Source organism: Calliopsis andreniformis, unplaced genomic scaffold (assembly GCF_051401765.1).
Source record: "Calliopsis andreniformis isolate RMS-2024a unplaced genomic scaffold, iyCalAndr_principal scaffold0022, whole genome shotgun sequence".
Classification (NCBI taxonomy): Eukaryota; Metazoa; Arthropoda; class Insecta; order Hymenoptera; family Andrenidae; genus Calliopsis; species Calliopsis andreniformis.
Window position 1 is genome coordinate 1,921,733 of NW_027480432.1, and position 27,633 is coordinate 1,949,365.

At 38.9% G+C, this 27,633-nt stretch overlaps 4 protein-coding genes across 5 annotated transcripts; 1 reads left to right on the top strand and 3 right to left on the bottom strand.

Moving 5' to 3' along the window:
- Positions 1 to 17,775: 17,775 nt before the first annotated feature.
- On the top strand, positions 17,776 to 18,576 carry Sbat (LSMD1 domain-containing protein Sbat). The gene is made up of 3 exons (XM_076390743.1): positions 17,776 to 17,847; positions 17,927 to 17,991; positions 18,327 to 18,576. The coding sequence occupies exons 2-3, from the start codon at positions 17,929 to 17,931 to the stop codon at positions 18,567 to 18,569; spliced, it is 306 nt and encodes a 101-aa protein (XP_076246858.1). The 5' UTR covers positions 17,776 to 17,847; positions 17,927 to 17,928; the 3' UTR covers positions 18,570 to 18,576.
- Positions 18,577 to 18,679: 103 nt separating this feature from the next.
- On the bottom strand, positions 18,680 to 19,934 carry LOC143186897 (uncharacterized). The gene is made up of 5 exons (XM_076390742.1): positions 19,625 to 19,934; positions 19,351 to 19,553; positions 19,155 to 19,278; positions 18,874 to 19,077; positions 18,680 to 18,812 (listed from the first exon to the last, which is right to left on the bottom strand). The coding sequence occupies exons 1-5, from the start codon at positions 19,676 to 19,678 to the stop codon at positions 18,792 to 18,794; spliced, it is 606 nt and encodes a 201-aa protein (XP_076246857.1). The 5' UTR covers positions 19,679 to 19,934; the 3' UTR covers positions 18,680 to 18,791.
- A 1,391-nt stretch (positions 19,935 to 21,325) lies between these two features.
- Positions 21,326 to 25,568, bottom strand: Grp170 (hypoxia up-regulated Grp170 co-chaperone protein). Of its 2 annotated transcripts, none has more exons than XM_076390741.1 (9): positions 25,432 to 25,568; positions 24,797 to 24,934; positions 23,765 to 24,725; positions 23,420 to 23,682; positions 23,214 to 23,347; positions 22,946 to 23,139; positions 22,345 to 22,642; positions 21,840 to 22,269; positions 21,326 to 21,752 (listed from the first exon to the last, which is right to left on the bottom strand). In XM_076390741.1, the coding sequence occupies exons 2-9, from the start codon at positions 24,932 to 24,934 to the stop codon at positions 21,351 to 21,353; spliced, it is 2,820 nt and encodes a 939-aa protein (XP_076246856.1). In that variant the 5' UTR covers positions 25,432 to 25,568; the 3' UTR covers positions 21,326 to 21,350. The 2 variants fall into 2 exon arrangements, with proteins under 2 accessions (XP_076246856.1, XP_076246855.1); XM_076390740.1 differs by having other exon boundaries at positions 22,901 to 23,139.
- Positions 25,569 to 25,965: 397 nt separating this feature from the next.
- On the bottom strand, positions 25,966 to 27,528 carry LOC143187124 (transmembrane protein 50A). Its single transcript, XM_076391121.1, has 4 exons — positions 27,151 to 27,528; positions 26,793 to 26,899; positions 26,560 to 26,720; positions 25,966 to 26,487 (listed from the first exon to the last, which is right to left on the bottom strand). The coding sequence occupies exons 1-4, from the start codon at positions 27,244 to 27,246 to the stop codon at positions 26,387 to 26,389; spliced, it is 465 nt and encodes a 154-aa protein (XP_076247236.1). The 5' UTR covers positions 27,247 to 27,528; the 3' UTR covers positions 25,966 to 26,386.
- Between the last annotated feature and the right edge of the window lie 105 nt (positions 27,529 to 27,633).

The window sequence follows — 27,633 nt, forward strand, 5'->3', positions numbered from 1 at the left end:
CAAATCGAAGGCGTCGGGGGTAATCACCACCCGTAGCGAGAAATTGCATCCACTTTTCCACTCTTATTTCGCGCCACTTTCATATCGATAAAAATTATCAAATTATCAAGACTGTAGAATCTTACCCTTCTTTCCAAGAAACCCTTAAATATCCACGTGTCTTCTCTCAAACACTCATCCCAAAATAGCACAATCACAAGTGAAAGAGCACGTCCACTGCAAGCATTGAAATCACTGACACAGTCGAGCCACGTTTCCTTAAAAACTGATTTCCTTCAAAATTTCCACAAAACCTCATCAAACGTTTCCACTCTTCCTTTATAGGCACCAATATTGAGACAGTAAGGGCACAATAGCTGGGCAAAGAGCCAGCTCAATCAGCGTCTTCCATTGTTTATTAAAACAAAGTGCGGAACGACGACGCGCGTCCTCCGACCATCGTTCCGCAGCTTTTTTCAGTTTGGAGCCGCTAATTCATCACGGTTCACGGCGTTGTGAAGCGGCAGCGTGCAGAAAACCGAGCGTGACAAATCGAAGATGGTGCCACGGCCGCGAAAGAAGCCGCGTTAATTTAACACATGCTCTGACGCGGCCGATTGCACGCTGACAAATGCAGCGAGAGGAAAAAGCTGTCGGGAGAAACCGGAAGGAACCTCTCGCAACCTGACCACGTGCCACTGCAATTGGGACCGTGGACAAAATTCATTTTCCATTGATGAAGACTCGTAGCTGGAGGCTTATTGTCAGAAGAAAATCGAAGAAAATCGAATGAACCTCCGCGTACAGGATATCTTTCATTGCTAGAGATTTTTAGAAGCTTCGACAATTTGATGGTCTCAGGTTCCTCGAGTCTCGAAAGATCGCCTCTTCACAAAGTCGACGTAATGGCCACTGAAGTTAATTAATAGAGACACGTTAACGAGCTGAATGGGTCCCACGTGCTCCCTGTAGCCCCGACACTTTCGCCGCAGGTGCAGTCGCGGTACCAAGGTAACCACGTGCAAACGAGACACGAGAATGCCTTGAAATCGATCAAGCAACAATCGTCTCGAGTTACTCAACGATGTCCCTTCAATCCTCTCTGTTTGCTGGCTCCCATCCGCCTGGAGACTTAATTCAGATCCACTTCCGAGGCAACACTATTCGTCAGTCCTTATCAGTCCACGAATAACAATCTTCTCGAGAGACACTTCTAAGAAGACACCCTTCAACTTCACTGGGAATCGAGAGGAGGGGGGCTTACGCGTCACGTGTCTCGTAAATCATTTCCGCTGGGAGCTCCTCGAGGTCCTCGAAGATCGATAAGGCTGTTAAACGATCCCGACACTGTTGCAGCCCGATTTTCACTGTCTCGAAGGGCCCGATGAACTCGGGAGGGGCCCGCCAGGGGACTTGGCCCGATCGAAAGCGGAAGCGCACGTTCTGTCGCGAGAATAGAGCGAATGGAGGTGGTGGCGGTGGTGAAGCGGAGAAGGAACACGAGAGGAGGTGTGCTCGGCGCGATCTAGCCGAGAGTGGTACCAGCGGCCACTGAAGAAGAAGTGGCGTGTGCGGATCGCGCGGCCGGGTGAAACGAAGACGATCGCTGTGGAACAGTAAGGGACAGAGTGCAGAGAGGCCGAAAGAGGAGTAGAAGGAGGAGGGACGTGGAGGCAGTCAGAGAGAAAGGGAGGGAAGAAGCAAGGAGGAAGGAGCGAGAAGATCCTCGCGAGAGCGTCCTTCTCGGGAGAGAAGGGAGAGGATGGGCCCAGTGGACCCGCGTGAACCGAAACCGCTTGGACACATCAAAATCCTCTGGGCTTCTACCCATCCCTCTTTCAGCGAGACTAACTGTATAGCTGGATCGACTAAGGGGAACTCCCATTTCAAGGGAAATTACTAAAAATGAGTTAGAGACTTTTGGACAATTAGATATATTCTAGGATTATGCTACAATTTTCTGAAATTGATTATGGTAGAATTTTGTACGTTTACTGTGCCTATTACTTTCTTCAGAAAATATATAATTAGACCAAAATCTCGTAAAAATAGATATGTATCTTCTTTTATATCTAACCTTACCTGATCCCCATTTCCATAACTAAAATCCTGACTGAAATTTTCTGCGCGAAGGAATATCTTCTCTCGAGAAAAGATAAGGAGCAAATGAACCGTGGAAAGATAGGTTACAGATAAATTGGGAAGAGAATGCACGAAGGGAAGGGGAGAAAGATAATTTGCCAAATATTTCGAGCGAAAGCTCGCAAAATTCGCGAAACGATACAGAAGGGCACAGTTACCAGCCGCATTCTCGTATAATTGCTAAGTAACGAAAGCAGCCAGGACATCTGCGGCAACGAAAGGCAGACGGGGCTGACTGCAGAAATCACGTGTAACGAACGAGATATTCCAAGATTTCCCGGTTTTCGACGTCTCGAGAAGAAGCAGTTGGCAAGCGGCGTGCACTCCCTTAATTTGCAGACGTGCTCGTCGCCAGCGACGTCGCGACATTTCTGCTTTTCTGTCGCCAGAAACCCCGCATACGTGAGCCCTTTCAATCATCCACCACCCGCGCAAACTTCTCTTTCGAGTCCCGCGGAAAATCGTCTTTCCCTACATTTCATCAATATTTAAAACGCCCCGACTCATCGCTTACAAAAGGAAAAGAAACCCTATTGCCCATAAGAACCTCCAAACTTCTCATCATCAGGTTCTGACTCGTGTTTTAATGATTAAGGACCTAAATACCCAGTTCTCTATTGATATTAGAGATGTATTTTATCTCTCCAGTATCAAAATTGCTCTAATCTTGAACCAAAAAATTGTCGATATTTGAGCTGCTGTAACTTCGCGAAAAAAAATTGTACAGCAGTGAGCCTGGACTCATTTTAAAGGACAAAGCCTCTATTTTTGCATCTCTGAGTTAAATTTTCCGGAAAAAAATTTTCTTCTCAACTACAAGCCGAAAAACAGAAGCCTATTTCTTCCCAAATATTCCCCAAATTCAATCAATTGTCCGAAAGTCAATAAACTTTTTTCGAGACTAATTCTGCAGTAAATATCAAGCTTGAAGCCTCCCCTTTCCAACGAGACCTTAAAAATTGATGTACGATTTTTTTTCACCGAGATATCGCAGTTTGAGTGGAAAGTGTGACTCTGACATCAGGATATCGCAAGGATCCAGAGATCATAAAAATTGCCAATATTTGAGCGGGTGTAACTTTGCGAAAAAAAATCGTATGAGACTGAGCCTGGACTCATTTTAAAGGGCAAAGCCTCTATTTTTTCATGTCTGAGTTAAATTTTCCGGAAAAAATTTTCTTCTCAACTACAAGCCGAAAAACAGAAGCCTATTTCTTCCCAAATATTCCCCAAATTCAATCAATTGTCCAGAAGTCAATAAATTTTTTTCGAGACTAATTCTGCAGTAGACATCAAGCTTGAAGCCTCCTCTTTCCAACGAGACCTTAAAAATTGATCTACGATTTTTTTTCGCCAAGTTATCCTACTTTGAATAAAGAGTATACCGTCAGCATAGAATCCTTTTGTACGACACACGTGAGAGAGAGACTGAGAGCAAATCAAAGTGACTATCCCACCTCTATAATCCACTACGATTATCTCCTACAGATTCTTATCAGGATATTCGCACGTTTAACGATACTTTTCCCGCACCTGAGCCAGCGAAATCCCACGTCCGTCGGGTGCTTCCTCCGTCCCCATCAGGATGGGCGGCCGAGACAGTTTCCAGCAGGTTCCCTCCGTAAACGATCGTTCCCCCGACGTCGTGTAAAAGCAGAGGGACGTCTGGTAACAGCGCGGTGGTACAACGCAGGAAGACAGAACCCACGACGGGATATCACGTGTCTCTGCGCCGCGTCCTTTAAGCCCTTAGATCCGCGGCCGTCCGCGACGCGCTTTTCACCGTTCTCTGATGCATTGCTACCGTTTCGAGTCAGGTCCCAGCATCCTCCAGCCCACGACCGCCCCTCGCCCAAGCCCTTGTATTATGGTAAACGAGACATCGGAGGTAGCCTGCCAGTCAGGAGTCCTCCTTCCACCTTCCGACGATTCTCTCTGCTTCCCCCTTTTGTTCCTCCTGTCCCGTCTTCTTCGGTGTCCCTCGGCCTTGCTCTCTCGCCGAGACATTCGATTCTTTCTTCTGCGAGTCGTTGACGCAATGAGTCCATTCTTGCTTTCAGAGATGCTTCGAGAAGTGGTGATACGTGCAAAGTGTGGGTCTCGGGAGGCTTGGAAATTTTGGGGAATTTTTATTTTTGAAATTTGTAAGTTCTGTGTTCATCTAGTCTAGGTTTCTTGAGGCTCTGAGAATTTTCAAGCACTTTCTGTCTTCATTCCTGTCCCTCTTCAGTATTTAAATTTCTTATCTTCTTGTGCCCGTACTTCGTCGTCCTCTCTCCTTGCTCCTTCAATTATCTTTTTCTTCTTCAATGCCCCTCGGTAGGGATCGTTACATTGGTTCCCTTCTGTCCTGCGACCATGCATCACGGGGACCTCTAATGAAAGCCTTTCCTCCGACTACCAATTAACCCCCACGCGACACCGACCAGGGCAAGAAAGCTCGAGGATGACACCGGCTCGACTCGAGTCGATCGCTCCTGCCGCGCCAAAGTGTTTAATCGTGTGTCGAGGACAGTGGCCGTGGCTTCCTGTCCTCCTGAGCCTTGTCTCGAGACTCTTAAACGATCACTTGCTTCGAGAGAATGGAATGGTTTCTTTGAACTAACTTCAACGATGCAACGTGACCTGACTTATCCCTCGATTCTTTACTATCCTCGATATAATCGAGTTCATTAATCCTTCTAGATCCACTGTTCAAAATTTAAAAATTGATATAGTTGAAAAGTATTGACATAGAAACTTAGCGCGTTCCACAACCTGGCAAAGACTCATTAAACAAATATCGCCACGCTTACGGGACTCTCTTAGTACAATTCTCTCACAGTACAATTCCACCTGACTCTCCAACAAGTCCACGAAATTCATCAAAAGCCGCAAACCTGCTCCGTCACCGCCAGACGGTGCGTTACCTTCGTCTGCAAAGCTCCAAAAAAAAGGAGCCCTAAAAATTCTAACGCAGAGATTCATCTCAACAGGAGACGTTCAGCTTGGACGCTAATCCGACGATAAATACGCTCGGTCACGGGTTAAGGGGAACGGTTTCGCGATCGACAAGCCAAACGAGTTTCGCGCGATCACCTCGCCGCGATCGATCATCGAGGAGGCCAGCGATCCGCGGCGGAAAAACTCGCGACGACGCTGTTAAGCTTCCCCCGCTGGCGTTAAGACGAGGGTAACGAGTAACAAATAGCGTTAACGATGCGAATCGCGAGCTAGCATCGCTGTGCAACGCCGATTATTAATTGTCCCCATTCGTCAGATCGAGATTCACGGGCCGATAAATAGGCGATACACGACCATCGAAAGGGTGACAAGACCATTGGAGTAGGTTCCCAAGGGTTGGAAGATTGTCGCTTAATTTATATGAGAAGAAAAGAACGTATTTAAGAGATTACAGAATGAAGAGACCAGATTAAGAAGCATCTATAATAATGTAGCTCCCAGAGTAGAAGGCTTGTGACTTCTACGACTTCTCGCTGAAGACTGCCTCGTTTTCGTCCTGGCTCCTCTATGTGCCCTTCAATATCGCCAGAACAGTGGTACCAACCTTACTGCTTCTTTTTCTGCACGTGCTCGAAGTTCTTAGAACTAACTACACGCTTCCAACAAACGCCCCACCCATAGACGTTGACTGCATAAAATAGTGCATTTTAATATTCGCAGGCTTTCAACAGCGCCCCATCCAAGGCCCAGCGAAAGCAGGAAGCGAGTCCTGTCGGAGTGCCTCTCGCCAGCTAGATCTCCATTCGTGTCGAGCTATTGTACTGTATCAAAGGAATCGCCGGCGTACGAATGTCCCTATTGTGCCCCGAGGTAGGAAGAATCGCGAGGATCGCGTCGAACTTCAGCAAAAGGATCGTGCTCGGCTGGAATGGGAGAGCCGACTGGAGTGTGGCACACAATTTGCAACTGTGTACGGGCCTGGTATAAATACCGGGGCGCCGCGGAGAGCGCTAATTAACGCCAGAGAAAAAAAATAATTGTCCCTTCGTTCGTCGATATCTCTCCACTTGCCAAGAGTAATTACGTTCGGAGAGAGCCAGCGTGTCGCGGGCATGAATAAAAGAGGACGGCTAACAACGTGCTGGGAGACCGTTTAACTTGGTGTGTTTGGGACCGCCTACCGACGCCCTGCCTTAGGGGGCACGATTGCGCCTCGCCACTTTCTAATTTACCCGTCGACCTGACAGCAAGCGCTACCCACCCCTGTGTCGCCCCTTAGCGAGCGAGTCCTTTTTTAAACGGGGAAACTTTATACTGAGAGGATGTTCACTCGAGGGGACATGTCTATATTAGGGTATAGGATGAAGTTATCAGAAGCATCAGAATTGAAAGTTGTTACTTGGGTGTGTAAGTACTGTCGGGAGTTCAGATGTCAGTGGGTCTGATTGCCTGGTCGACTCTGAGGGAAAAAAGACAGCACGTTTTATGGGCCGAATTGGTCTCACCTGTTACTACTATTTGTAAAGAGCAGACCTTTTGGCCTTCGAAGTCTCACTGACCTCTTCTGAGCTCTCGACAGGTAATAGGTTCAGGGGTCCATGACCTCTCTACGGGTCAGGGCAATTTCGATCATTTCTGAAGATCTTTCATGGGATTCTCACAGAATCTCTGAAGAAAGGTGTAGACTTTGTTGGAATGATGGAATCTTTTCAGTAATATTAAGCCAGCATTTTTAATAATTTATGTATAGATATAGTATCAGTGAACTCTGGAGGTATTAATTCGTTCATTACCACACTAGAAATAATACCCACATAAACTCCAAATTGTAATTATTCTCTAAACCCCATACATCACTGTAGAGAGTAGTACTTAGAGTAGCCTAATCCAAACGCAAGCTACTCTATGTAGAGGAATAGGAACTCGGTGAACGGAAGTCGCGTGAAAACTCGATCCTCGGGATAACCTCGGCGAAAACACTCCGAAGTCGGTTGCCTAACCATAACGTCAGAGCTGGCCAGTCTTTAGAGCCCCTCTCGTAAAAGATCACAATGGGCCAGGATTGAACGTCTGTTTAATTCCTCAACGGCCTCGAGATCGGCCGTAATCTAGCAATAAAAGAGAAACGAAGGGCAATTCCGTCCACCCTAAATCCTTCTAGACGTGGAATTCCCAACGTTTCTATCTGACCGAGGCATCGCGAGGAGGTTCGATGAGGCGCGAACACGCGCGGCTCGTTCGCGTGCGCGTACCACCCGTTATATAAATCTGGTCGCGTTAAACGTTCCCCTCGAGGCGAACTTTTACGAGACACGCATTCGTTATCCATTAGGGTAAGTATAGGCACGTGTGGTCATCCCGACTGCGCGGCACCGAGCGATATTCATGCGCACGAACGTATTCAATCTCGGTGTGCAGCCGAGCGTAATTGAATTATCATTGGGACTCCATGAAAGACAGCTAAACCTGTCGTAATGAGCGAAATACGCGTTACGGTGGTCGCCGTCGCGGTTTCAAAATAACCTTGTATATTTAGGCAACAATGGACCGCCGATAAAAGCTGCCATGATAATTCGAACCCGCCCTTCCCCTCCCTCGCCGCTCCCTATTCATGAATTATCGGCATCCGAGGATGGAACGGCATTACCGAAATTAATTCGAGATTAATTCTAATACGTCACCGACATGGGAAATAAACGATGCACCGCGTAAATAGTTGCTTAAACGCGATTCCCCTGCTTCCTGTGACGCTCGAAAACACGTCGAGCAATGTTTGACGATTAGGGGAAGGATCGACAAATATGTTGCAATTGTTTTAAAGCTGTTAATTATTCTAATATAGAAATGAGTATTCATTTTTATTCGCCTTTATTCCGATTTTTTGAAGATTGAATAGAAATTTATATGAATGATATTAGGGACTGTGGGCTGTCTAGTGAAGGTTATTCTACTAGTTCTATTTAGAGTTCCTAGGGCAAAAGAGAATTGAATAGAATTCCATTGTGATAAGCCGCGGCGAACTTCCGATATTTTGTTAACCTCGCTTTAATTGCCCATAGCAGTGGCAATTAATAACCCCATTCGTTCTAATATGTCAAGTTAATTTTGAGTTTGATTGATTTCGGTAATCAACCGGCTGCGGACCTAATTTCCTGAAATAACTGGCATAACATTTCATTCGAAACTCGTGCAAACGTAGCGTAATGAACAACTTTGTTTCCGCGAAGCTCGGCCAAGGAGCACGTGGAGTCGTTCGTTCGTGGCCACGATAAATAACAGTGTGCCACGGTGCAACAATCGCACGATAAAACTGTGCCGTCAGACAAAAGTTAAAACTCGGTTGTCGCGTTGCGGCTATCAAGAACTTTGCGCCGTGTGCGCGACCGCGATGTGGGGTGATTAAAATTATCCTCGTCAAAAGGAACGAGCGACCACAGCGATTCCCACTGTAGAAAAAAATCCTAACCAGATTCTGGACCCCTCTTTCGCCCCTGTGTCTCTGATGAGGTGGATTCTTCTCACAGATGCTTGAATCGAGATTACAGCATTCTTACTTTTTCTCGTCCCCGAGCTGAAGATTACAATCTGAACCGGTGAGAGCAGTTGGACCACCGCTATTTTTTTACCCTGTAACCTTACACCGCGGGTCATTTCCATCGTACAATCTCGCGACGAACTCGCGAAAAAAAATTACTTGAAACGCAGGTATCGGGTGAACACAAAATTACGCATACAAGAAAGTACAGACTTTGCCCTTTAAAATGAGCGGTGGCTCATTGCTGTGCGATTTTTTTTCACCAAGTTACAGCAGTTTAAAGATTGGCAACTTTTTTGGATCGGTGGATCTTTGCGCTGTTCTGGTGCTAGAGTCACACTTTTTGTAAAAATGACGATAACTCGGCGAAAAAAAATCGTACATCAATTTTTAAGGTCTCGTTGGAAAGAGGAGGCTTCAAGCTTGATGTTTACTGTAGAATTAGTCTCGAAAAAAATTTATTCAGTTCCGGACAATTGATTGAATTTGGGGAATATTTGGAAAGAAATAGGCTTATGTTTTTCGGCTTGTAGCTGAGAAGAAAATTTTTTTCAAAAAAATTTAATTCAGGGGCATAAAAGTAGAGGCTTTGCCCTTTAAAATGAGTCCAGGTTCAGTGCCGTACGATTTTTTTTCACATAGTTACAGCAGCTCAAATATCGACAATTTTTCAACTGAAACTTACACGTCGTTTAATATTGCTGCGAAATGTGGACTAATTAATACCCATACGTATTAAATACTTTCCCAATACAGGGTGTGATAATCAAGTATTTCTAATTTTCTTCAATTTAATTTGGAAACGAAGGAATCGCTACGACTCGATTCGTCGTACAGAAGAGAAACCGAGGAAAACTTTCGCGTCTGCCCGACATAGCAGCACCGCGTGTAAAACTTCGAACAGATCGTATATTAAAGCTGCTACGGAATTACGTGCAAATTGCAGCAACGCGTCGTTCGCATATTTCATCTGACGACACGGAAATCAAGAGGACGTTTAACCGTTCGTTAGCTCGCGGAAGGAAACTAAACCGAAGCGCGTATCCGCCGTCGAAAATGCATGTTGCTTATTAGTATTAGTCTAGCGCGAGAACTCTGCAAATACTGCTACTCTGAGTAAAACTTCGTGCACCGAAAGAAAGAGAAAAGGGTGCTATATAACACTCTTTAAATTATTTCTCTCTTGCAATATGTTATATTAGAGCATATGTTATATTCAATCCCAAAAGATATTCCGTACCGCGAAAAAAGTTTCGTTTAAAAAATGCAAAGTGCAATTTCACTCCCGCCAATGATTCAAATAAATTGTACGAAATTAAATAGGTGGCGCCCTCTTACCGAGTACGAGCGTCGCGCGCACTTTTCTTTCCACTTAAATTTCAAAGAAATTATGATAATTTAATATACTTACAGATTCTGAAGCTTTTCAAGAGAGAATTGGATGTAAGCTCTCGAAAGCATCCCCAGTTTTGTAGCAGTTTGTATAGAGGCAACACAAGCAAACTCAATCCTTCGAGATGCACGCTGATTTTCTGTTCACAGAATTGCACAATTATATTCAGAACACAGTTATCTTGAAATAAATTCATTCTGAAACACTGCACACAAGCTTATTTTATGCATTGCCTCGTATACTGTAAGCGTTCGTGATTGTTGTTGCAATTTAATAAATGTTTATGTTAATGCTACCTGGTCTGAAACAATGTTGTTATCGCGCCGACTGTCTGACCCAAACTGAATGTCAAGCAGGTAAGTGAATTTGTTTTTGGGAGACAGCCCTCCCCTCCTAGAGTTATTGCTTCTTTCCAGAATTATCACCGATGCATTTACATTACATAATTGAACATGGCATGGATTTTTAAAGAACACATTATAGGAATTTTTGAAGTAGATAAAAAAATAGAAATTTCATCCTTTATACAGGTTAGATATTTGTAAAATTTGCAAATTTTAGTATTGTCAATTAAATACATGTGAATTACTATTTAAAACTTCTTGAATTATAAATTTATGTTTTTATTACGTTTAAAAGGTACTCTCACGTATTCTCAATAAATAAATTTATTAAATTTCTGTTACTTTCGTGACATGTAAGAGAACTATCGTATTCACGACAGTAATATTACTACTAAATAGACAAGTAACTTTTCGTAACGAAATCGAGACACCAGCGCCATCTGTACAATGGTAGTAAATTGTTTAATCAAATCCAAGGATAAATTATCAACTAATAGCGACTCCTGTTTTATCATTTAAGTCGACGTTCATAGAAGTTACCTTCCGCGGAAATTTATTTTTGAACATGTCTAGACAAATTAATGAAAATATATAAATGACAGGAAAATCAATTTAATTGGCACTATTGGATTTAAAAAAAAACGAAGCATACAAGTAAGCGCATGATTTTAGAAAGCAAAATGTGTTACTGCATATGAAATTATATATCTGTTAGCTTATGTATTAACACAAAAAATTATACTCAACCATAAAAATTGCGAAGATTGTACCAGATGCATGTGCAATTTGAACCGAAGAATATCAACTTTTCAAGCAAGTATTAACGGTAATTAATATACACCATCAATTTTTCTTTACAAAAATCTTTAGAAAACAGACCAGGATAGTCCACGCGACCGCTGGGCACTCACGAGCGAGTGACCAGAAACGCGAGAACCAATTACTAAATTGCGAGATTATTCGAACCAAAGAAATATTTCCGAAAAATTAATATTTTCCATTAAATAAACATTGAAACAACCATTTCAACTGTACATATTGTTAATAACAATCGCAAGCAGTGACTAATACAAGTTATTAACATTTGTAATTGTTAGTTAAAGAAATATTAAGAAATTTTCAAGAATTGCGAGATTAATCGAACGACAAATAATGTACAAAAGATTAATAATTTCCACATTTATTAACTAACAATTACAAATATCACTAATTTGCACAAGCGCACACCGTGTGTGATTGTTATTAATAATATGTGTACCGCAAATTGTTGCTGAGACGATTATTTTAAGAAAAATATCAATTTTTCGCAAAATATTCTTCGTTAGATCAGTCTCGAAATTTTAATCAACCGAAGAACTTCTCTGATTGGTTTCTCATCTTCCTCGAGACAGTATAAATACCCCTGCAGGAGCACAAGTACCTCAGTCTCCGCGGGTCCTCCGGCGGGTACGGACCTCCTCGGGATCCTGGAAGACCCCTGGGCCCTGGACCTCGGACCTCAATGGACCACTGGACATCACTGACGAGTGGTCAACTGGCCGATGACCAGTGGTCATCCTTGCTGACCAGTGGTCATCTTGGCTGAATGGTGAGTTTTTGCACAAATTTAAAGTTTTTTTTTCTGTTGGCCCTATTTTGCATGTACCCTCCCTTTTTGCGCTCTTTTGAACTTTTTTATACGCTTTTGTGCTATTTGCGCCCATGTGCGCCCTTTTATGTCTATGTGCACACTTTTGTGCCCATGTGCGCCCTTTTGCGCCCTTTTGCGCCCTTTTGCGCCCTTTTGCGCCCTTTTGCGCCCTTTTGCGCCCATGTGCGCCCTTTTACGTACATGTGCGCCCTTTTGCGTCCATGTGCGCCCTTTTGCGTCCATGTGCGCCCTTTTGCGTCCATGTGCGCCCTTTTGCGTCCATGTGCGCCCTTTTGCGCCCATGTGCGCCCTTTTGCGCCCATGTGCGCCTTTTCGCGCTTCTTTGTGCTATTTTTGAATCAACTAAATATATCAGAAGAAGATCAATCTAATTAATATTTTACATTTTTACGTTTGTTTTCTATTCTTGTCTTTGCTTTGATATCGTATCCCCCGAGGGATGGCATTAACATTTTTACTTTTTAGTTTTACAGAGTTTATATAACCATTGGATGAAAGTTTTGAAACAGGTAATTGATCAAACACATTTTGATCAAACGTTTCGAAGGTTGTGGATCGTTCTGTCGATCCTCTGTATTTTGTTGAAAGCTCCTCAAATTCCATAGCTGATTCTAACTTCTCGCTTTAAAGGTCTTAGGTAAACATAGAATGAAGATATTAAAAGTAGGTAATTACAATTAACATTTCTAAACAGAAATGCCAACCTTATTTAGATCTGTTCTCTTTTGAAAAATGTCCTCTCTTGATTCAGGTTTTGGATTGTTCTGTCAATCCTTTCTGGTTTCTGTGATTTATATATGGGTCTCCTGCACAGCAACCTTCTCGTGGTGAGACCCGGGCCGGTTCTGTCCGGGCCAATGGCTGTGCAAACGTTGGGGTATTCTTGGGGAGGCTCCCCCAATTATTGATACAGTACTTTTCAATTTTTACTTGAAGATTGAAGAACGAAGACGTCGCATCAGCCGAGGGATTCATCGCTTATAGTTTATAAGTCGCAATCGTTTAGAATATTTTTAAGACCCTATTTCTAAGTTCCCATTGTAAAGTATTGTAACACTGTCGAGTAATCATTTCTTAACTGTCTTTGCTCGGTCACTTCCTCCTCACCTTCTGTGAGGAGGTCATCTGCTTCTCTTAGCAGAAGCAAATGTCCAACTGTGGAATCGACGGTCGATGGAGCTTGTTCTTCTTCCCTTGGGGGTTTGTACTAGCGAGAGACGATGTGGACACCGAATGGTGTGTGGTATGACACACTTGCAGGTGGAAACCCCACAGTTCAATCAGGCAACTGATTGTGCTGTGAGGTGCCAGTCGCCTTCTCCTAGTACCCGCCTTCAAGGTGGAAGGACTCGCACCACCGATTGTCTATTTCATGGTTGCCTTACGCGGTAGACTTTACCTATTCCCAATCATTTCTCAATGATTACTTGGCACTTCTCTACTTTGAGATCCAAGGAAAAGGCGTGGATGGAACGTGGCTTCCATCCATGTCTTTGCCTTCCTAGTTTAAATTCACTGTACAATTGTCGAGTTGTCATTTCTTAACTTCTTTTTTTGATACTTGTTCCTCATCTTTGGTGAGGAAGTCACCGCTGCTTCTCTTGGTAGAAGCATGTGACCAACCGTGGAATCGTCGGTCGGTGGAGCGTGTTCTCCTCTTGGGGGTCTGTACTAGGAGTGACGCCACGGACACAGTAGGGTGTGTGGAAAGACACACTCGACTGTGGAAACTACACAATTCCGCCTTTTGCACATTCTCTTTACCAGCCTGTCGGAATTAGGTCTACTTCGGTAGCTCCTATGTGGCAGCAGGGAGCAATGGACAATTGACTGAATCGTGTAGTGCCGTACGCCTCTCCAACCTACCGGCCTTCAAGGTGGTAGTGCTCGCACTATCGCTCGTCTATTTCACGGTTGCATTAGCTGTAGAGTCTAATTTAATCAAATCCTTCCTAATGATAACTCGACAATTTCCTATTTTAAGGTCCAAGTTAAAGGCATGCATGGAACTTGGCTTCCATTCATGTCTTTGACTTGTTAGTTTAAGATTTTTGTAAAGGAAGGTCGATGGAACTTGGATTCCATCTATCTTTCTGTGGGTCTCCGGCACAGCAACCTCCTCGTGGTGAGACCTGGGGCGGCTCTGTCCGTGCTAATGGCTGTGCATCCTGTATTAAATATAAGGGTAGTTAGGTAGGGGTGGTTCCTCTCGTGTTTCTGTGATCATTGATATGCTTCCATTATTCGTCCTTTCTGTCTTTGCTGAATGTCTCTCTGTTCTCTTCTAAATTTCGACGCTGGTTATAATTATCATTCCTATTTCATTCAGATGAAGATCATTCATCCAGCGAAAATATCGTATCCCCCGAGGGATTTCATTTGCATTTCTGATTTTTAACATTTTAGGAATTATGTGAACATCGAAGAAGAATTCAATCAAATGCCAACGTCGTTCCATTGAGCGTTCTGTCTTAATTCGGAGTACAGATTGTTCCGTCAATCCTTTCTCATTTCTGTAATTATCATATGGGTCTCCAGCACAGCAACCTCCTCGTGGTGAGACCCGGGCCGGTTCTGTCCGGGCCAATGGCTGTGCCATCGTTGGGGTGTTTTTGGGGAGGCTCCCCCAATCATTCATATTAACTTGAAGAATGAAGAACGAAGACGTCGCATCCGCCGAGGGATTCACCGCTTCTAGTATATAAGTCGCGATCGCTTAGAATATTTTTAAGACCCTACTTCTAAGTTTGCATTGTAAAGTCATTGTAACACTGCCAAGTTGTCATTTCTTAACTCTCTTTGCTCGGTTACTTCCTCCTCACCTTCTGTGAGGAGGTCATCTGCTTCTCTTAGTAGAAGCAAATGTTCAACTGTGGAATCGGCGGTCGATGGAGCTTGTTCTTCTTCCCTTGGGGGTTTGTACTAGCGAGAGACGATGTGGACACCGAATGGTGTGTGGTATGACACACTTGCAGGTGGAAACCCCACAGTTCAATCAGGCAACTGATTGTGCTGTGAGGTGCCAGTCGCCTTCTCCTAGTACCCGTCCTCAAGGTGGAAGGACTCGCACCACCGATTGTCTATTTCATGGTTGCCTTACGCGGTAGACTTTAACTATTCCCAATCATTTCTCAATGATTACTTGGCCCTTCTCTAGTTTAAGGTCCAAGCTAAAGACATGAATGGAATTTGATTTCCATCCATGTCTTTGGCTTACCAGTTCAAACCATAGATTATAAGATTTTAACTTAAGATCGTATCCTCAAGACTACAGAAGACATCTCATCCGCCGAGGGATTCAGCACTTTTGGTTCGTAAAGTTCTGTCTTTACTCTTTATTGTTCGTGTGAATGAAGACGTCGCATCCGCCGAGGGATTCACCGCTTCTAGCATATAAGTCGCGATACCTTAGAATATTTTTAAGGCCCTATTTCTAAGTTTCCATTGTAAAGTATTGTAACACTGCCAAGTTGTCACTTCTTAAATTTCCTTGCTCGGTCACTACCTCCTCACCTTCTGTGAGGAGGTCATCTGCTTCTCTTAGTAGAAGCAAATGTCCAACTGTGGAATCGGCGGTCGATGGAGCTTGTTCTTCTTCCCTTGGGGGTTTGTACTAGCGAGAGACGATGTGGACACCGAATGGTGTGTGGTATGACACACTTGCAGGTGGAAACCCCACAGTTCAATCAGGCAACTGATTGTGCTGTGAGGTGCCAGTCGCCTTCTCCTAGTACCCGCCTTCAAGGTGGAAGGACTCGCACCACCGATTGTCTATTTCATGGTTGCCTTACGCGGTAGACTTTAACTATTCCCAATCATTTCTCAATGATTACTTGGCCCTTCTCTAGTTTAAGGTCCAAGCTAAAGACATGAATGGAATTTGATTTCCATCCATGTCTTTGGCTTACCAGTTCAAACCATAGATTATAAGATTTTAACTTAAGATCGTATCCTCAAGACTACAGAAGACATCTCATCCGCCGAGGGATTCAGCACTTTTGGTTCGTAAAGTTCTGTCTTTACTCTTTATTGTTCGTGTGAATGAAGACGTCGCATCCGCCGAGGGATTCACCGCTTCTAGCATATAAGTCGCGATACCTTAGAATATTTTTAAGGCCCTATTTCTAAGTTTCCATTGTAAAGTATTGTAACACTGCCAAGTAGTCACTACTTAGCCATTTTTTCTCGATCATTAGCTCCTCACCTTCTGTGAGGAGGTCATCTGCTTCTCTTAGTAGAAGCAAATGTCCAACTGTGGAATCGGCGGTCGATGGAGCTTGCTCTTCTTCCCTTGGGGGTTTGTACTAGCGAGAGACGATGTGGACACCGAATGGTGTGTGGTATGACACACTTGCAGGTGGAAACCCCACAGTTCAATCAGGCAACTGATTGGGCTGTGAGGTGCCAGTCGCCTTCTCCTAGTACCCGTCTTCAAGGTGGAAGGACTCGCACCACCGATTGTCTATTTCATGGTTGCCTTACGCGGTAGACTCTAAATATTCTCAATCTCCACTCAATGATTACTTGGCACATCTCTGCTTTGAGATCCAAGGTAAAGGCGTGGATGGAACTTGGCTTCCATCCATGTCTTTGCCTTTCTAGTTTAAAATCACTGTGCAATTGTCGAGTTGTCATTTCTTAACTTTCTTTTTTGATACGTGTTCCTCATCTTTGGTGAGGAAGTCACCGCTGCTTCTCTTGGCAGAAGCATGTGACCAACCGTGGAATCGTCGGTCGGTGGAGCGTGTTCTCCTCTTGGGGGTCTGTACTAGGAGTGACGCCACGGACACAGTAGGGTGTGTGGAAAGACACACTCGACTGTGGAAACTACACGATTCCGCCTTTTGCACATTCTCTTCACCAGCCTGTCGGAATCAGGTCTACTTCGGTAGCTCCTGTGTGGCAGCAGGGAGCAATGGTCAATTGACTGAATCGTGTAGTGCCGTACGCCTCTCCGACCTACCGGCCTTCAAGGTGGTAGTGCTCGCACTATCGCTCGTCTATTTCACGGTTGCATTAGCTGTAGAGTCTAATTTAATCAAACCATTCCTAATGATAACTCGACAATTTCCTACTCTAAGGTCCAAGCTAAAGGCATGCTTGGAACCTAGCTTCCATTCATGTCTTTGGCTTGGTAGTTTAAGATTTTTGTAAAGGGAGATCGATGGAACTTTGATTCCGTCTATCTCCCTGTGGGTCTCCAGCACAGCAACCTCCACGTGGTGAGACCTGGGGCGGCTCTGTCCGTGCTAATGGCTGTGTATTTTGTACTAGAGGCTTAGTGTTGTAACTTGTTTCTTTTGTTGGTGGTCTATCATTTCTTGTTAGTTTTTGGGAAAGCTCCCTTAATTATTGGTGTATTTCTCTTGATACTCTTGGGATTCTTCGATGGTTTTCTCTTTACTCTTTATCTGAAGATCGCTCATCGCATCCGTATCTGAATTACTTCCGCCGAGGGATATCAGAGTGTCCTTCTTAGAAGATTTTTTTAATATGTTTTTAAAGGAAGATCTGTGGAATATTGATTTCATCTATTCCGCTGTATACCTGCTCTCGTAATAACTTCCTTGTGGTAAAACCACCGACCAGATAATTATTATCTAGTCAGTGGTTCTATATATACGTTTCTTCACTACATTGGATAATGTAGTTGCGTTTTGCAAATATGATTGGTCAAACAGGCACGACTGTCGATATCGCAGTTTTCTGTGGGTAGAGATCTACCTTTACACGGAAGCCTCTGGGACCCCCGTAATTCATGACCCTCGAAAACAGGCAGTTAGGCAGTCTTGGAGCCATATATAGTCACTGCCAGTAGGCAAAATTTAGTTCCACTTTCTGTCACAACGAGGAGAACAAGGTAATATAGTACTCTTGTATCTCAATAGTTTATGATGAAACTGATTTTGTTCGAAACATTTGAATTGCTAATATTGCAGACATGAAAGAAGGCCACAATGTATCCAATATAGCGAACGACGATTATGTCCATGAAAATGGAAAGGTATTTAAACAATCATGTACCTTATACAACTGTAGTGCATCTAATTTTATTACAAATACTTTTATATTGTAACCTTTATCGAACACTTTTTTTATCAACTTGGTGAGGTTAGATGTGTCACTTTTGACGCTCAACATTTGTCATTAACTTACAGTATCTCGGTTATCGATAATTTTGTTGCTTTTATATAAGACCTTATGCGTATTATTGTATCCTAAATTCTTTTTCTATGTAATGCACCTTATTATGCAAAATATATTACACGAAAGTGAACCGAAATAGAGGTACGTTCAATGATGGTACATACAGGTGTTATTTTTTGCAAATTTGTGCAGGCTGTTAACACGAAGGATTCTCCTGCAAGGCAAAAATTGCGTGGATGGCTGAACCGAAACTTACGAATTAAAATGTCAGATGGTAGAATCTTAATAGGTGCATTTTTATGCACTGATCGCGACGCTAATGTGATATTAGGATCGTGTGCAGAGTTTCTATCAGAGGATCACATAGAAGCAAGAACTCTTGGTTTGGCAATGATACCTGGTAGACACATTGTAACAATACACATTGATGCTTGAACAACTACTGTCTTTTGAATTAGTTGTATGTAATTTATTATCCTTCATTCTTGGTACTTTAGTTTTTTAATTTTATTTAATATGAATATGCTCATTAAAAGGAAGAAGAAATTTTTAAACAGAATTTATTTCATAAATATTGCTCTTTATTATATAAAAAAGTAAGACCAAGCATTAAACACTGAATGAATGGATGTATTTTATCTCACTGATTAGAAAATTTCAGAATATATTTTCTTTTTGCTAAAAAAGTAAAATTATGAGTAATAATTTACATGTAATATTTTTAATTCATTGTACTTACAAAATTTTTTATGCATTCTTCATGTACATTGCAATATTCTTGTTCAAGTTTTGTGATATTATCAACCTCTTCCTGTACTTTTTTAATGATATCATCTACTTGTTGAGAAAGAGTAAAAGACAAGTTATCCATTCCAGATAAATAACATATTTCTGATACTGCTACTGCCATTTTGTGTATATATTGAACATATCCTGTTAAATTCTAAAAAGAAAAATATATTTTAAAATATCTTTTGTACCTGTAGTATGTTAATACAGATTTATTTGCTTTTTCCTTACAGTTAACATTTGCTCTTTATTTTGTACTTTCGACCTTAATTCTATTATCATATCCCAATGTTCATCACCAACAGTAAACATTGAAGTTTCTCTTGTAAGACTGATTAATTCATTCAATAAAGCCCTAAAAAATAATTTTAATCATTGTTATGAATATAATTACTGTTGAAAGATTGATTATTTAACTCCGATGTACTTATATTCATCACTAGTTCTAATTATTGCTGTATATGCAATGGTTAATATTTGTGTTGTACTATTCAAAGCATCTATTGTCGATTGTTGTATCATGTATTCATGAGTTAACTTTTTTATATCTGGAGGTTCAAATTTTAGTTTGTCACCTTCAGTAGGTTTTTTGGTTTCAGAATGATCCACGAAGATAAAGCTTGTAGCATACTATACATAAAAAAAAGGTTCATTTAGTTAACAATAAGATTACAGTTAGTTTCAATGAAATAAAGTCGTACCATAAAAGGACCATTTTTCTTTAATAATGTTCGAAATAGTTGACGAAATGACATGTTTTAATTAAAAATAAATTATTAGTAATTACAATTGCACACTTGTTTGCATATATGTATAAAAGAATTTGTAAACACGATAACGAATGACGACGATAGCGCTATCTAGTGGTACGAAATGAAAATATTTTGAAAAAACAAAACACTTAAATTTGAACATGTTCCGAATAGTTTACAGATCACAAGTTTCAAACTCACAATAAATATTTCACTTTCAGTTTAAATTAAAAAGATTAAAAGAAAAATTTTTGTACGTTTTTTTTATTCGATATAATTTAAAATGATACAATTCGTAATAGTGTATTAAGAAATATAAAAGAAGTGTATTATGTTACTCTCATTGAATTAATGTCGATATCAAATTTGTATTTAGACATTTAATTCAAATGCTGCCTAATTGAATGCATAAATCACTTGGAAATAAATCATTTCAATGATAAAATGCATATAAATATATAAAAATCTATTTCTTTAGTAGTAAGTATATCAATCACACATCATTAATACTGCCTTAAATAATGTGTCGAAATAAATAAGCTATTATAAATTAATTCATTTCATTTACGTGAAATTGCATTTAATTGCAGGAAGACTCTTATAAGATAATAAAGTGTTTAATGCTCTTTTTTAACTATCATAGTAGTTATGAAATATACAAATCAATAAATTGCAATTGTTTTTGTCATCTTCTGCTTCGTCGGTATCTTACACATTGCTTTATTTATCCAAATTAATAAATAACAATCAAAAATTTTTATTACACTTATGTTAGTTGGAATGATTTGATTCGTACTGTATTCCTAAATAAAAACAAATTATTTGCACCTCTATTGCAAGTCCCTTTAAATGAATAACATTTTTTCGTATGATTTAATTCATAATAGAATAAAATTCTGTATGTCAGCTTTATATTATAAAATGAAAAATTATTAATGGAGCACATATGGGATGTGTTGAAATTAGGCATTATGTAGCAAGGATTAATTAATTAGGAATGTAGAAAAATGACATTGAATTCTCCATAATAAAAAAGTATTTCGTATGTATGAGCCTGTAATTATAATGGTCGATGTAAATGTTTGTAGAAAATTATTTTCAAGCTATAGCATAGAGTATATTCTAAAGATATAGTATCAAGATGAGAAGTATCACAATTAAATATTATATTCACAATAGACGAAATCCGACCAAGTAAAAGCTTGCATCATTTTTAAATAATTTTATCCGAATAAGAAATTTATGCGATATTTTACTGTAATGATTACTTAAATTCTATTACCGTATGAATTACAGATACACCTTCGAATCTGTTACTGCTTGGCACTTGAAACGAAACATTTTTTTAAACAGCGTGGTCGGTTTTCATTTTCTACATTTCAAACGTTGTAAAATAATTAGTTCTATTACTTTCCCGTACCAGAAACAAACAAAACTTTAAAATAAAATTATATAAACACGTAGAACTAAGTGGAGTAACACTTCAATATTCACATTCGCAAAATAATTCATCCAGCCACGATAGTACATTATTTTTCAAATTTGATTCTGGTTTTTAAATGCATTCAGAAATCGGTCCTACAACATATAATAAATTGCCTATAACTTATTAACCGAAACTTGATCGGTCAATAACAATAAAACGTCACACACTTTTAAATAAACTTATTTTTCTTTAAAGTTCTTGATGTACCCCTTCTTGGGCACTGTTATGACTCGATTCAGCCTTGTTACTTTCTGACGTTACTATCGACTCTTCTGATTTTTCATTTTGTACTTCTGCATTATCAGACGACGTATCTTCTTTTTCACTTTTCTCCGTCTGAGACTCAGTTTCTGGTTTAGGAATAGATTCAGATTCCGATTCTCCTTTTGTATCTGTCGCATTTTCGTTCACGTTTTCCGTATTATTCGTTGCAGTTTCTTGTTTCGGTCTCCAAATCTTTGCTTTGTTTATAAGATATTTCACTTCTCGATCAAGTAATGCCATTTTATTTGCAATGTCACGAACCTTGTATTTAACTGGCTCGTGCAAAGCTGTCTCAGCAAAAGACTTAATAACCATATCATAATATTCCTACAAATAAATATAATAAAATATTGTAATCATTCGACGTGAACAAAAAAAATGAATAAACTGTTAATTACAAATATAATTATTTACCTGAGTTTCATTAATCACTTTCTCTAATGTATCAATTTCAACCTGAGTGAAAATTTCACCTGTTAAGCTCAAGTTACGCATATTATTTAAAAACGTTGTACTCGCGTTCAACATAGAAGTCATGCCTTTTAATACATCAGGGCGTTCTCTGTGTTCGTAGACACGTTCATATACGTCATTCGTTAATTTCTGTAGTTCTGCCAATTTTTCTTCATACACTTCCGCAGTTGCGGTAAACCCATCTTCGTATAGCCACTCAGATGTTTCTGAACAAGCTTTCAATATACGTTCCGCTTCTTGTGAAGTAACTGCGGCAACATATTCCTCTGATTCTAACTTTTGTTGAGCATCGATTATAAACGTTTCTAAATTGTTCAAAGCTGTTTCACGTTTCGCCTTCTCGAAATCATATACGTCCAAGCGATGTAACCTAAAACCATCGCATAATATATTACAACATAATCTGTATACAGTGATTACTATATTTATATTTCTGTTTACTTACTTTTCGCGAGATTCAGCAAGTTTATCACCTGAAAGAATCTGTGGTCCTAATTTTATCTCCTCTGCTTTTATAGGTTCTTTAACTGTTACAATTGTAGATTTCTTCTCTTTTTCTATTTTTTCGGTTTTCTCAGTCTTATTCGCAACTTTATCCTCCGTGATGGTAGTATCATTCTTTTTATTCGCTTTGTCGTCCGCCTCCTTCTGCGATTCGGTATATTCTGGTTCTTCGTGAACTGGTTTTACATCTTCTTTCAATGGTTCATCTATTTTTCCTTCTTTAGTTTTGTCTTCAGATCCTAAAATCCACGAATTATATTATGTAATTATTTTACTTTTTTAAAAGACACGCAACCGTACGAAAAATAAACAACGATTTCGTGATGAAAATTTTATTTATAAATGCTTGCAAAAAATGTTTCTATGTCTTAAGCTTAATTTAAAAAAATGTGTTATTTTATTGTGTACAAAATATAATACAAATTAACAAAACTAATGATAAAAAAACAAAGTAATAAAACGGAAATATCATTTTTTGCAAAGCATTCATCACAAACCTGCAAAGAGTTTACTAATAGTTGAGCCAAGTATTGAAAAAGTACCCTCTTCTTCATCAGAAACTGGACTTGATTTTTCTGACACTAATTCTACATTTACTAAGTTAAGGACACCGCTATCATCCATAGTAAAATGTGCTTTAATTCCCTTGCTTTCTGCTCCTTCTTTGGCATGTTTATCTAAAGCTTCAGCTATTCCAGTTAAAGTAATTGTAGACAAATTCAAATTACCAATGGCACTAAACAAACAATTTCGTATTTATAATTATACTTATCCTATTAGTAATAAATAGTAACTGATATAAATACTTACACTACTTCATGGGGAGGTAAATAGTCTAATTCAGCATAATTAATATGGAACTGGAAATTATCTGTGTATTTATTAAATGTGATAATCTTTTTTTGTGGGTAAGGATTCATTTTACTAAATAATGACTTTTTGACCTAAAAATGACATAGTTTCTTGAGAATTTGTATCTTTTTTCTGAAGATAAACATATTGCAAGAATAACTTACTTGTTTTACTTTGTTGTCAACAACTCTATCAAAAATTATTTGTATAGGGAATAGTACTGCATCTTTAGTAACAAACTTCTTTACTTTAAACCCTTTACTAAGATCTGCAGCTTTATACACTGCTCCTAATGCAGCTGCCTCATCTGTATTGATATTTTTGGACAGTTCAACTGTCAAATATTGAGTTAAATGCTCCTGTATTTTTGGCATTCTAGTACCTGCTCCTACTAATACAACTTGAGATATAACATCCATACTTAAACCTAAAAAATTCACAAAATTTAGGATACCTATAAGTACAATATAACTTTGAAAAAGAATTTCTTTTAATCTATCTTTATTTACCTGATGTTTTTAGAGCAATCTTAACAGGATCTGCAACTCGTTCAAATAAATCAGAACAAATCTGTTCTAGTTTTTCTCTAGTAACTTGAATTCTGAAATCATGTTCATCTAGTAATCCTTCTATTTGAGCATAATGGTCTGTATTTGCGCTTAATACGTTTTTAACGCGACCAGCTTCTTTAAAAAGTTTTGCCATTGCTCTTGGATTATTAAATACAGAATTTGATGTCTTATTTAGAGCATCAAATTCCCTTGCCAGATGCTGTTGCAATCTAATTTGCACTTCCAGTCCTCCTAAAGTACGATCATAACCCACACCCAAGACAATGACATGTGGATTAGTTTCAACAAATCCCCTTTCCTTTGTTTTCACGTTTTGATAACTAACAATTGTTGCTGTTGTGCTACTGGCACCCATGTCATAAAACATCACATAATGTGCAGTATCATTTATTTCTTTGCTACGGAAAATTCCATAATTCAGTGCAACAGCAGTATAATCATTGATAAGTTGCAAAACCTTGATTCCTGCAAGATCTGCAGCTTGCATAAGAGCTCTTCTCTCAACTTGGTTGAAAAAACCTGGGACAGTTATCACTGCTTCACTGATCTTCTGACCAGCTGAATTCTCTGCAAACTCTTTCCCTTTGTGCAAAATCTGTGCAAGTAATTCTTCTGGTGTATATATAGTGTTTTCATCCAGTTTAAATGCAATAGTGTTCTGTTCTTCATCAGAAACAATCTCATAATAAGGAAACCGTTTTTTGTAAAGTTGCACAATAGGATTATCTATTGATTTTCCTAGAAGATCTAATATGTAAGAAAAACAATTTTGTGGTGATCTAATTCCCACAACTTGAGCATCTTCCCCGAAACTTCTTTCTCCATTTCGAAATGCAATTGTGACTGGTGTTTTCCTCTTTGATTCTTTATTAAGTGCTATTTCCATAGGAACACCAGGCTGTAACAACCATTAATTAATTCTTTATGAAGTTGAATAAAAAAAAAATAATTTAAAAATAATTTACTTACAGAAACAATAGCAACTTTCATTGATTCACTCCCAATATCGACACTCATAACAGCGACCCCATTGCTATTGCATATTAAAGTTGCAATAGTAATCAATAATATCCAAACAGCAGACATCCTTAATTCATTCAGTTTCATCTATCATATAAAATAAACATTTCTATAAAAGATCTTGTAACATTTTCTTTATTATCACTGAAAGGAAATCTACTACTAACAATGATACATGTCTTGTGTAAAGTTCAAGTTAAAAGTAACATAAAAAATGAAAAAATTTCTATGCTTTTTGATTGATAATTAACGAGAATTCGTGTCCAATTTAAAAAAATCTTTTATGGTTAGCATTTATGTTCGTGTAAAAATCCTTATGGAAACAGAAACATTGAAATATCTAGCACTACCTAAAAGAATTCACGAATTGGATAGCATAATGAATGGGAAATTTATCAAATACAAATAAATGATTACTAAAACATACAAAAAAAATGTCTAAAGTATAAATGTAAACCAAATGAAACACCGGTAAACGTACAAAAAATAATACTTCGAAAGCACGAGAAATTTCGTGGTACTGTCAAATTTGGTTATGGTAACCGGAATTCTGGAAGAAAACGTGCAATAACAACTTTAAATACCTTCAAATGTTATTCACTCTTTCGTATATTCGAAACGAATCGGTCCGACGATAAACGAGCTATTGTCTTTAAACCATTAGGCATAAATACGGATACGGTTCTGAATTTTTAAAAGCAAGGAAAAACACAACGCACTCCTCCGCTAACGTTTCGTCAAACTAAAGGAGAACCATGTGTTTGTGTGGCACAACCTGATTGGTAAAATAAGATGGAAGAAAATGTTCATATTGGTCCGCGTTGGCAAATCAAAACCAATAATCCGTTATCCTACCCCCACTTTTGCAATATAACTAAGGGATCAGAAAGTTTTCAAGAAAAATTTTTTTTCCATTTTCATTTTTCATTAAAATTTTTTTCCATTTTCATTCTTCATTAAAATTTTTTTTTGCTTTTTCAATTTTATACATTAGTATTGCTAAGTGGTACGAAATATCGGTAATTGAAAATAAATCTACTAAATAAAATAGTAATTGATAAACTTAAGAGATTACCATGATAAGTGGTTTTCAAATCACATGTTTATTTGTACTGAAAAATGCAAATTTATTGTTTATTTTGCGAGCACTTGTAACAAAGTATGAATTGTACATTTTATTAAAACAAGTATCTTAACTTACTGTTAGAAGACTTATGACAAAAAATTATCACAAGAAGAGAAACTATAATTTATTGTTATAAATTATTTAATACTTGTTTTATTCTACATAATGATTATCTAGATTAAAATGATTATTTATGAACAAGTAGTACAAGTAAGCATTTAAATAAGTTGCTGTATGTAAATAAAAATTAGAAAATTGTTCCACTTCACTGTGAACCAACTGGATTCATGCATAATATAATGCATATAGTTGATCACTTCTTGGTTTCAAGTGCTTTATTTTGAAATCAGTAAGAATCCAGAGATTCTGTGCAAAAAGTAAGAATGTTCTTAACACATAAATATTAATTTATCTCATTGTTCATCTATTCTGCCAAATTTGTACGTGAGAGACCCCAGGAAGATAAATATATTTTGTAAAAAGAGCCCTACTCCTGGCCAATGATGTGGTGTTCCTAAAAAAATTGAAACTCATAACATCTTATTATTGAAATGGTCAGTACTGAATTATAAGAACAGATATACACCTGCAGCTACAAAATCTGCAAATAAGATCCAACAAGCTGCAATTACAGCAGCAAATCCCATTACAAATCCAATAAAAAGCCAACTTGTTGCTCCTCTAGGTCCTAGACATCCACCATCATATGCTTCACCCCCTATCTGAGCATTTGTTACAGAGTTTATCCTAAAAATTACTAATTAATAGTAACTGAAAGACATTGAAACATGAATGCAGTATAATTGATAAGAAATTTACATGAAAAGGGATATAGTACTAAAAATTCCGCACACATGGTACGCATTAGACATTTCAGCAGGATACTTGGCATGAGCATCAATAATAAACCACCATCCTACAAAAAACTGGAATTACAAAATAAATGTTTTAATATCTTTCATATAATATACATAGTAAATGTAAAGATAAATTATCTACTTTCAATGTACACTATTCAAACAATAAATATGAATAATTAATGGACATTAGATTTAAATGATACAGTAAAGAAAGAATAGAGCAAATCAATGACTTTTACATGTATAATTAATAAAATAAGGTACATCTCGTGATGTTACGTTAATGTCAAATTCAAGGTAATGTAAACTTTGTTTACCAATGTTCCAGCCAGCATAGAAACCAATATATTTCGTTTCTCGCCTAATTCAAACCATGTGCATGAAAATGATTGTAAATTTTCAAGACAAGACATTTTTCAGCAGTTTCCAATAAAAACAATTCAGAGTTCAATTTCACGATTTAGACAGCTAACCTAAGTAATAAGACATATCAAACCACGAATATCATCGTAGAAATCCCAGAGACAAGCACGAGAAACTGCGATCTGTGACAATTACACTTTAGATTACGAACTCTCTGAGATTTCGAACAGCTTTCCTGCAGTATCGATCATACGCTAATTAAAACCGTACTTATTTCAATGAAATTCTATAAAAACCAGAAGATTCTATTGCATCTAGTTGCAAATTGAGAACACTTCTCTGTTATTCTCTGCCTAAAAAACATCATTTTCAATGACATTCTTTTTCAGTCATCATTTTTTCCGTTTCATACGCTTAATTTAATTATTTTCAAACAA

Bases quoted from the DNA above. Each gene is read 5' to 3' on its own strand.
- Sbat (XM_076390743.1), top strand. From the start codon at position 17,929: ATGAAAGAAGGCCACAATGTATCCAATATAGCGAACGACGATTATGTC. The intron at 17,992-18,326 runs GTATTTAAACAA...AAATTTGTGCAG, and splicing joins ATGTCCATGAAAATGGAAAG to GCTGTTAACACGAAGGATTC.
- LOC143186897 (XM_076390742.1), bottom strand. From the start codon at position 19,678: ATGTCATTTCGTCAACTATTTCGAACATTATTAAAGAAAAATGGTCCT. The intron at 19,554-19,624 runs GTACGACTTTAT...TTTTATGTATAG, and splicing joins AGAAAAATGGTCCTTTTATG to TATGCTACAAGCTTTATCTT. The intron at 19,078-19,154 runs GTAAGGAAAAAG...TTTTCTTTTTAG, and splicing joins ATAAAGAGCAAATGTTAACT to AATTTAACAGGATATGTTCA.
- Grp170 (XM_076390740.1), bottom strand. From the start codon at position 24,934: ATGAAACTGAATGAATTAAGGATGTCTGCTGTTTGGATATTATTGATT. The intron at 24,726-24,796 runs GTAAGTAAATTA...TGGTTGTTACAG, and splicing joins TGAAAGTTGCTATTGTTTCT to CCTGGTGTTCCTATGGAAAT. The intron at 23,140-23,213 runs GTAAGTATTTAT...TTGTTTGTTTAG, and splicing joins TTACCTCCCCATGAAGTAGT to TGCCATTGGTAATTTGAATT.
- LOC143187124 (XM_076391121.1), bottom strand. From the start codon at position 27,246: ATGTCTTGTCTTGAAAATTTACAATCATTTTCATGCACATGGTTTGAA. The intron at 26,900-27,150 runs GTAAACAAAGTT...TTGTAATTCCAG, and splicing joins CTATGCTGGCTGGAACATTG to TTTTTTGTAGGATGGTGGTT. The intron at 26,488-26,559 runs GTGTATATCTGT...CAATTTTTTTAG, and splicing joins TGCAGATTTTGTAGCTGCAG to GAACACCACATCATTGGCCA.